At 36.6% G+C, this 9841-nt stretch overlaps 1 protein-coding gene across 2 annotated transcripts in view; it reads right to left on the bottom strand.

The window, feature by feature from the left end:
- Positions 1–13: 13 nt before the first annotated feature.
- Positions 14–9841, bottom strand: part of TBC1D12 (TBC1 domain family member 12) — a 46994-nt gene continuing 37166 nt past the window's right edge. For both annotated transcript variants that reach the window (XM_059821063.1, XM_059821064.1), the window contains 7 exons: positions 9541–9621; positions 6350–6444; positions 5549–5620; positions 3483–3611; positions 3057–3166; positions 1927–2185; positions 14–1680 (listed from right to left, as the gene is read on the bottom strand). In XM_059821063.1, coding sequence (XP_059677046.1) covers positions 1612–1680; positions 1927–2185; positions 3057–3166; positions 3483–3611; positions 5549–5620; positions 6350–6444; positions 9541–9621 — 815 coding nt within the window. In that variant the 3' untranslated portion in view covers positions 14–1611. The remainder of the gene's footprint in view (positions 1681–1926; positions 2186–3056; positions 3167–3482; positions 3612–5548; positions 5621–6349; positions 6445–9540; positions 9622–9841) is intronic.

Genomic DNA, 9841 nt, shown 5'->3' with positions numbered 1-9841 from the left:
CTTTGCTGTAAGTTTTATTTACACAGGAATTGTTACTAGTGGTCTTAAAGGAAGGCTTGATCCTTCTATTTACAGTTATATACAGATTTATAGTTGAAAAGTAAGAAAACTGTACAAGATAACACAAAAATATAAGACAAATTGGATCCAATTAGAGTAGTGAATACATAAGTTAAGAAAAATCTGACATTTAAATTTCAACTTGTAATGTTATGAGTAGTATATATGTTGTTTTTAAAACCAGATAGCAATGTAAGTTACACCACACTAAATCTTTACCCCAATTATGTAGACTCTGCTTTTAAACGCCAGACAACTGGAAGCCTCCTGCACTTAAAAATACATAATGGTAATTTTGACTTGATTTCCACAGAGGGACCAGTTACAAAAACCCACATGTAAGGAATTTATTTACATTAAATATTAGCAAAAATGGACCAAGAAAATGCAAGTGTTCCTCACCTGCAGTGCTATCCATTTTGAATTTCCATCCCCTACAATCACAAATTGTTGTACAGCATCTTCGATAACAGGAAATGTTTGAAAATATCTGCCGTGACACATACAATATGAGCTTAAGTCACACAGTTAAAAGATGTTAAAGAATTAAGTATCACGAAACCAGATGCTTTTTGGATTTCAGTATTGCACACTAATAAAAGAGTTTCAAAAACGATTCTGTGTTGGCATTATTCCAAAGTGTTAAACGTGGCTGCTCCTTTGACAACACAAAGTCTGCACATAGCTTTGTCAGTTTCTAGTGTTCACCATTACATACAAGTATTTCTTAGTTGGAAATGGCTCAACAAAAATAAAAACTTCTGGTGGCAAAACCCTTTCACAGAATACCCACTCCATTTTTAATAAGCTGCACAACCAATACACCAAAACAAATGCTTAACACCACTCGCGTTGAAAGCTGTACACTCTGAAAATAATAGCCCTAATCTTACCGCTGTTTAAAATTCAGATGATTTTTGCTCTAAAAGATTTGGGCACAATACTTCCACAGTTCCTGAGTTAATTACATTTGCCCAGACTGAAGAATGAAGCTGCAACTTAAAAAAAAAAAAGACAATACCCCGTCCCAAATTTTAACCATCTTGCACATAAACATACCAAACAACCTTATTTGGTCCTCAATACTTTCAAATGGTTAATTTTGGAGGTAATATTTGTACCAAAGCATTTGGTTTGGATAGCAGTTTTGGGGCCTTAAGATTTAGCATTTCCCTCATCCCCCCCAAAAAGTGCCTTTGTGGTATTTGTAAAAAAAGTTATGCCTTAAAATTTTGTTTAAAGTACCAACAGAAGTTATTACAAATGTTTATTGCATCGAGCTGATTCTTGTGAAGTATTAAGTATGAACTCCCCCGCTTCTCAGTTTCACAGGTTTTAGTATTCTGTGTGAAAACAAATCTTCCCACGACAAAAGCTAATACTGGCAAAAGGGTGACAATTTCATCAGTTCATTACTCTGCTGAGAGCTGTATCGGTTTTCCATCTCATTTTCACATTTTCTGTAGTGCTTTTCCACATAGAAGTGATGTGAAAACTCCTTTGTCATCAAGTGGTTTTCCACATTTTCAATTGACCTCAACATTATGATGATTAGCTTTTCAGTGCTGGGCTATGGTTCTTGTCCCCTTCTTTGTTGTCCTTCATCAGTGAGGCAAACACCTGGAAAAGTAAATTATTTAATTAATATAAAAAAGCCAGTCTTATAAAAAAAGCTTAGTATTAACCACCACAATATTAGCATGGAAATTAATTTCTAGAATGAGACACCAGTAAGAAGTGTCCATTGCTCAGAAGTCAGACATGCAGCATAGTCATTAAATGACCCATTACTCATGTGCTGACATGTCTGTTTTGAGGTGTGTGTATACACACACACACACATATATATACACACACGAAACTCACCTGCGCCCATTTTTTGTTACTATTCTGCATCTGAATAGCTGCAATACAACTAAAAAGCTTTTCTGATGTAATGTCTTCTGGAAGTTTTGTTAGAAACTGTGCTATATGAATAAAGTCCATCTGTAGAAGAATATCTTCATATAAACGAAGGATTCCTAACCCTGTCCTAAACAAAAATTCTTCTCCATCTCTACAGAAAACGTCCCAGACACGACAGGCCAGATCAAGTGGTAATGACTTGCTGTAGAGTGTAAAAATCCTACAATTGAGAGAAAAAGGCACAGTTATAACTAACTTATTTCAGAAAGATGAAAATACAACCTCCTTTAAATCTCAGTTATGTTAGCTGAGAGTGAGCAGATGACATTTTCATGTTCTTATTTTTCCCGTATTTCAAAGACCCACAAGTCTCCAGTTTTTAAAGTCAGAACTACTCTGAAACCCATTTCTTCATGCTACAGGAAGTCCTCCATTTGAAAGCCACCTCCTTTAGGAAGGTCTGGCTAGAGAAGTTACAAACATCTTTACATTCAAACAGGGTATAATATATAAATAAGAACTTAACCCTCCCCATTTTTTAAGCCATACAGCTTTAACAGCTCTGTTCATCACTTGTTTTCTAAACTAAATCTAAAGCCACAAATCATCAGTAGAAGGCTACATCCCACTAATGTACTAATGAGAATTCAATAACCACATTTCCATGATACATTTTGAATTTCTAGTCATGTTAAAAATTGCCAAAACCTAAAGACATCCTCCTTTTGCTTGAAGTCTGTATTCCTATATTCATACTTTCCTCAGTAGCTGATTATGTTCATTTCATCAAGTCACTTACAATCAGTCGTAAGACAACTACGGTGTAGTAGCCTCCTCTCTCCTACTTACGTTACACATGGCTGACACTCACCTGCAGCAACAAGAACAGGAGACACATAGGACTCCTGTGTGTCTCCTTTTCTATCCAAATAGATGTTACTTCTAATCCCAGTTCATAAAATTTGAGGTACATGATGAACACCTACTGAATGCTTTTTTTATGCTGTATTTCTATTGCTGAAAAACCTACAGCAAAATGGAAAGTGTTCTAACAGTTGTAAGGTTAGGTTTGCTATGTTCTCTGAACTCACCAGTCTATCAAATATATGTCTGGAGTAAGACTGTAAGATTTGAAATGAAGAAACAATTTGGGAAGATTTTCTTCAAAGAATACTTCAAAGGCTGCAAAGTATTTCAGCATCTGTAGAGATAAAGCGCCTCATAAGCAGTCATCAAAAGAATGTTTAGCTGTAAAATAACACAACCCCACCGAGAACTGAGGATGTCAACATAGCACAGTGTGACTTCTTAGCATAAATGCAACAATTAAGTGTTTCTAGAGGAAAAATCAAAACAATAGAATGTGTTCTATGGATTAGTTTCTGGTATTCTCAGTTTCGTAACCACAGGTTAAAGTTCTCCATCATTCAATAGGACAAAAGGAAGTCATCAATAAATCAACTACTCTTCAAGTCAAAAGAATGTTATGGTTCAAAACCAGAAAACTCTGTGCATACCATGCTGTGATCCACACGGAAAAAGGCCAGCTGGCATGGCTTGTTTAGAAGGTTAGCAAAGGCAATGAAAGCATCTGCCTCTTCCAGATTGAGAATGAGCACAGCAGCAATGAAGGACATCCCTTGTACCTTCAAGTGGGAAAAGCATTGGGCAAATATAGATGAGTAGGTTCAGTACATCTTATATCTTTGGAAATGCAAATATTTACAGTTTGCAATATATCAAATACCACTGCATAACATTTCCAGATGAACAGAAACAATACAGATAAGTAATATTTATGCATGCAGTCAATTTGATTTCAGCAAGACAGAGTGTTTCTTCAGATGACGGGTTTAGGTGCTTGATGGAAGTTCTGGGAGGTCTTATGATCACAAGTCCTTGGGACTTGGAATGCAAGAAAGTTAAAACCACACAGGCAGGACGCAGAGCTCATAAGAGAAAAAAAATTTGGCCTTAAGTTCATTGTTAAGCTATGGGAAAAGCAGACGTGGAGAAAAACCTCACATATGGGACAGTTTAGACCCAGACAGATATGTTGGAATTGAGACAAAATTCTGTTTCAGAACAGTCAATACGTATCTTTCCACTTGCCAAACAGTATTTGTTCACATACATAAAATTACTTTTAAGTGGTTAGCTACAATGCAAGTTTACATTTTTTCATGATTACTCTCTCAAAAACACTTTAGCCTACAATAAGAGCATTATTCTTGTAGTTGTTAACTGATGATCTAAATACTCATAAAAAACACTGAATACTCATTATATTATAAAAAATAATTTTACCAATTTCAACTGCAATGATGATTATTCTGCTGTTTCTAGGCATTTATGCTGCCTGTTCCTCATTTAAAAAAATGCACCCAGTATTTTAACCAACTAGGGAAAAAAGTATTGATATGCATTAAAACCAGACCCGCAGCTTTCCATTTCTGTGTGATAGATGGGTGTGGAAATAAGATTACATTAAATTTACTGCCATATTAACATTAAATAAAAATCCAGGCTAGCTGTGTTCCTAATGAAAAAGAGAAGACCTATCCATGACAAATTACTTTATTTGCCTTTTAAAACTCCACCCTGGGAACAAGCAGTCTCAGAACCTGCAGAGTTCATAATCACACTTAAAGAGTATGGGAGGCTCTCCAAAAATGAGGTCACAGATGACAGAATTCAGGGCTAAAAAACATTTGAACGTGGACAACCAACTAGATATTGATGCAAAGTCCCAAGCACGTCTGATTTAGAGACGAAAACACACCCTGTGCTAAGTAATGCTTTTTTGCATGGATCAGACTTAAAACTCTTCTTTTTAGCCCAGAAGCAATTAGAGCTTGTGAAATGTATTCCTAGTTACCGCCAGGAACAAAGAAAGAAGAAAAACCATCCATTTGTTATTTAACGGATTCTGTAAGCTGACACCATTCAGAGATGTTAGGTTTAGCTGGTTTGTGGGTTTTTTGGCAGTTTTTTTATGGGTTTGTTTGGGGGTTTTTTGGGTTTTGTTTGGGGTTTTTTGTTTTGTTTTGCTTTTTTTTTTTAAACAGTAATGTTTGCTGCAAACAATCTTGCCTTCACTGAACTGAGATGGAGTGATTAATCTTTGACAACAGGACACTAGTAAGGGGTTTCTAGATTTTAGGATGTGCGGTAGTGAAGCAGAGAGTATCACTATGGAAATGGCAGCAGTGGGAGCAACGCTAGGGCAGAACAGGCTAAGTGCTCACTGGAAGTCCACTAGCATTTTGGTTTTTTCCTGTAGATACTGTGGGTCTGTCAGAACTATAATGCCTTGTGAACATACCCATTTAAAATTTTCCACACAAGCCAGATAGTATATTCATCCTTGACATCCTGTACATTTTTAGCTATTTAATTATCTTTAAGAATTACCGTCATTGTAACTGCTATGAAATGAGTAAGTGCCGAAGTTGAGTTCGTTTTTTTTTTTTTTTAAGTGATAGTAGCATAAAGTTTAGATAACCTACTTATTTTATACACTCTAATACATGACATCTTAAGCTATTTGCCATATTATAAACATTTTACAGCAAATACTTACATAACCCACATCCGGTCTGTAACATGTATATGCTCCTAAAACACTATGCAGGAGATCATGATAAGGACCACCCTAATACAAGGGGAGGGAGGAGGGGGAAAAGGAAAAAAAGGGTTTTTTCAAAATCACTTTATAAATATAGGAAGGTTACAAGCCAGTATTTTAAGATGTAAGCCAGCCAGTGAATTATTGCTTTGTTCACATCTAGAATAGCGCCAGTTTTTACTCTAAGCATTACCATGTATCCTTTTGAGACGTTAAAGGAAAAGTAACAGACCAATAATCCTATGAAATAATTCAGTGGAAATCAGTACATAATAGAAAATAAGGATATCTGATACACATCCAGGGTTGGCTTTTTCCTTTTCAGAGACAGTGGATGTTTTAATTCTTAGTAACACAAGTTACTGTATTACAATAATGCATGCTATTTTATATACATGTGTATACATATATTATATCTAAAAATCATAAAGCCTGAAAATGTGTACTAAAAAACATCAAGATTTCTGTAGAAGCAATGAGAATATTCTCATTTTTGCATGTAATTTCATAAACATTAATAGGAATCACATGCAATTTTTCCAGGAGAAAAAGCATTCTAGTCCATTTTAAGTGTCCCTACTTTATTCTCATTAAAAAAAAACCCTATTTGCCTTTGTAGGTAAAAAAGAACTAATTTGTTGTTTTATACAAAAAAACTTCTAAAAGTTATTCCATATTTAGCCAGCTAGGTTTTTTTCCTTGTTTTAACTACTCAGAAGTTTAAAGTTATCATAACTAAAATTACAGAAATCTCACCTTCTGGAAAATATACAGGGATGGAAATGTGCGTGATATATCCAACTTAATTAGCTCCAGACTGGCCTCACGATCAGCAACAGATGCACCTGCATCTGCAAGCAAAACCAACACTTACTAAAATTGATAGATAAATTCTACAGGCTTCAGAATAAAACTGCCATAGGCACATAAAGACTTTTATGAGCTAAAGAAAAAAGTTACCTAGATCTACTTTTTGAGTGCACTTCTACAGTGCTATACTTCAAGAGCTAAACCTGTCCATTGATACCTGGTATATGCCATCAACTCCAAGAAGCGAGGGAAACGATCAGTAGTTACTCCCTGTCTACTCATTCTTTTTCAAGTCATACACCTTTACACCATTCAGACTTAAAACCAACAGGTTACCTTTTGCTTCTATATAACACTCTATCTAGGCCCAGACTGGCCCTGCACTAGCATTTGAACTTTGCCCAGCCCAGTCCTCAAAGCCCTGATTTCTTTCTTATCTTCCACTGTGACTTCAGTTACTGAGTCTGTGCAAGAGCACAGAGTGATAGCACTGCTCTTGATCTAAACATGATCCAGTGGGATCTCATTCATATTTTTCATTCCTAATCAGCTCATTTGGTGGCTCATTTCAACCAGCAGCATTGAAATATACTCTGTATCCTAGAAGAAAAAGATGAATTACATCATTATGTAATCTTGCCCTCAGGACAAGGGGAAATGGCCTCAAGTTGCGCCAGGGGAGGCTTAGACTGGGTATTAGGAAAAATGTCTTTACTGAGAGAGTGGTGAGACACTGGAATATACTGCCCAGGGAAGTGGTGGAGTCACCATCCCTGGAGGTGCTCAAGGAACATGTGGACAAGGCATTGTGGGACAGGGTTTAGTGGGCATGGTGGTGTTTGTTGGTTGATGGTTGGACTTGATGATCTTACAGGTCTTTTCCAATCTTAGTGATTCTGTGTGTGATTATCACAAGAAGCCAGCACTTCTTCACCTGCAAAGTCAAGCATATTACTTTTGAAGTCATGCTCTTCTCATGTCCCGCCTTTACTGAAGCTAACTAAAATATACAGAGAAACTTCACTGAAGTTTCTAGAATTGACCACACAGTTATGATCTGCAGAAGTTACATTACTTCTGAGCTCTCATTTGACTTAGATTTTTTTGCATCCTTAGGAGTGGCATTCCTCAAATGGCAGGAAAGGCGGCAGCATTCACTCAAGAATCTCCAGAAGAAATTCAGCTGGCCCTTGAGTTCTCTCTGTCCTGTTCTCTACATAGGGACATGATGCAAATACTAGTGATAGCAAGGAGAAAAATACACATGGCACTTGGGGAAAAGGCTCTTTCAGAAGGCTTAAACCAGCTGAGTCATCTGGGAAGTGGCAGATTGCAGAATTTGATGAATAGGCTAAACAGAACCTGCTCTGCTGAAGCCTGGAAAGCAGCATTTTTTTTCAGTCCTCCTAAAACTAAGACAATTGCATTGAGGAGTGAGTGGGACTGCTGCAGGCTATGTTAGGGGAATTTTGGAGAAAGAAGGCAATTATTATTACAGAGAAAGAACATATGCAATCTAAAATAAAAAGTTCAAGAACTGCTGCTTAATCTCTCCTTTCTCTTTCAAAAGGAACAGGTATTTTATTGGTTAATTTGGGATCATTTCATTTGGGACAGTGTCCCTTTAGAGTATTCCCACAGAAGTTTATAATCTATGGTATACAGCATAAGAAACTCTGGATTTATACAAGAAATTCAGTTAAACTCCAAAAGTGGAGTCGCTGGGGGTCTTTTGAACAGATAGGACAGATAACACATCTTTTGATGAATGTCTTGTCTTCAAGATACAAAAAGATACTTTTCATGCTTTAATCTTTATCGGCAAAATAAAGTGTTAAAGATATTTGAACAGGAAAAACCTTCATAACTACTCAAATATGTTAAATGAGGCTAAAATAATTGATCTTCCAGACTTTGCTACCAAAGATTAATAATAAGCACACTGGGCTGGCTTGCTTTTCAACCAGAGATGAAAATCCTATTACTCTAAGTTTTCCCTTATTACTACATTTCCCAAAACATCTAACACAATCAAATTGGACCCTTCCCCCTTTCATTCCCATCCAGAACTACTACCTTTCCAAAATAAACAAGTTACCTAAGCTTTCCCCCACACTCAGCCCACACCCCCACAACAAAACAACAAACCAACCACCACCCCACAAACCAAGGGGCATTGCAAACATGTTTTCCAAGGATAAGCTTATTTACAGTCATGTACATACACAGTTGTTTTTTTATACAAGTTTCAGATGAGTCACAGAGGTAGCCTAAAGACAACCTGAATAATTTATAGGCAAAGTAGCCAATTAGTCAGGATGGGCTATGACAAGTGCAAACAAAATGTACTTCTTGCATTACAATGGCATTTGGTTTCCCAAAGAGACCAACTCAAAACAACATAGTTATTTCATAGCAGCTGATACTAACAGTATCACAGAAGACAGCATTTTAAAAAGTAACTGTTAACAGTACAAGGAGTTGATGTTTGTAACAAGGATACCTCCACCATTCAAAACATCACTATTTTTAACAGGGAGAATAGCCACAGGAGACAGCAATATGCCAGTGATAGAACTCCATTATATATACAGGTGTGCTAACGTCCCCACTTAATAGATTAGGGAACAAAGGCCATCTGGGCAACCAAGGAAACCCAAGTGGGATCCGAAATGCGTAATATGTTATATATTCTTCACCTTCCAGTTCCACAATCAAAAAATAGAGAATAATTATTTTCTTCCCCAAAATTGTGGAAGGGATACCAACATAAGAACCATCTAAGCAGAGCTAAGCAACAGCACATACTGTAATTTAGTTTTCCATGTCTTCTTTTTGTATTTCATCTAAAATCTTCATGCGAGCTTAGTTCCAGTATTTCAGGAATTCAGAGGAAAACACATTCATTTGAAAGTGAACTAGCACATGCAATATTTCAATGCATCTTTCATTGATACAGTAAATACTGTTAAGCTCCTCACTCACAGACTTGTTATAAGAAAAACAAACATTAAGTAGGAAATGACCCAGAGCACTTTTAACAAGTATTCATAATGATGCAATTGCAGCTGAACTTGGGAGACTTTCTGGGTTTATAAAAGCAAATAGGAGGCTGCCTAGCATTCGGGAGATCTCACCTTCTATGTCATTCTCAGAACTTGTCTCACTGAAGCTTTTCCATCGTTCCTTAGCTCTCGACAAGAAGATTTCATAAAGTTCTGCAAGAAAACAAAACAAAACCAACAACAAAAAAGGAAGAGATAAGTAAGAAAAGCACCCATCCAAAACAAAAACACACCAAATATTCTTGGCTTTGGTTTTGTTGCTTGGTTTCATCTTAACCACTGGGGGTGGGGGGGGAATCTATTAGATGGTTACCACCAACCACTGGAGTGCCACTATACACAGTTTCATGGCATGCGCTGTATTATACTTTCT

The sequence above is a fragment of the Gavia stellata genome, chromosome 9 (genome assembly GCF_030936135.1).
Source record: "Gavia stellata isolate bGavSte3 chromosome 9, bGavSte3.hap2, whole genome shotgun sequence".
In the NCBI taxonomy this organism is placed as follows: domain Eukaryota; kingdom Metazoa; phylum Chordata; class Aves; order Gaviiformes; family Gaviidae; genus Gavia; species Gavia stellata.
The sequence above is the reverse complement of the archived record's forward strand: the minus strand, read 5'-3'. Positions and strand labels throughout refer to the sequence as shown.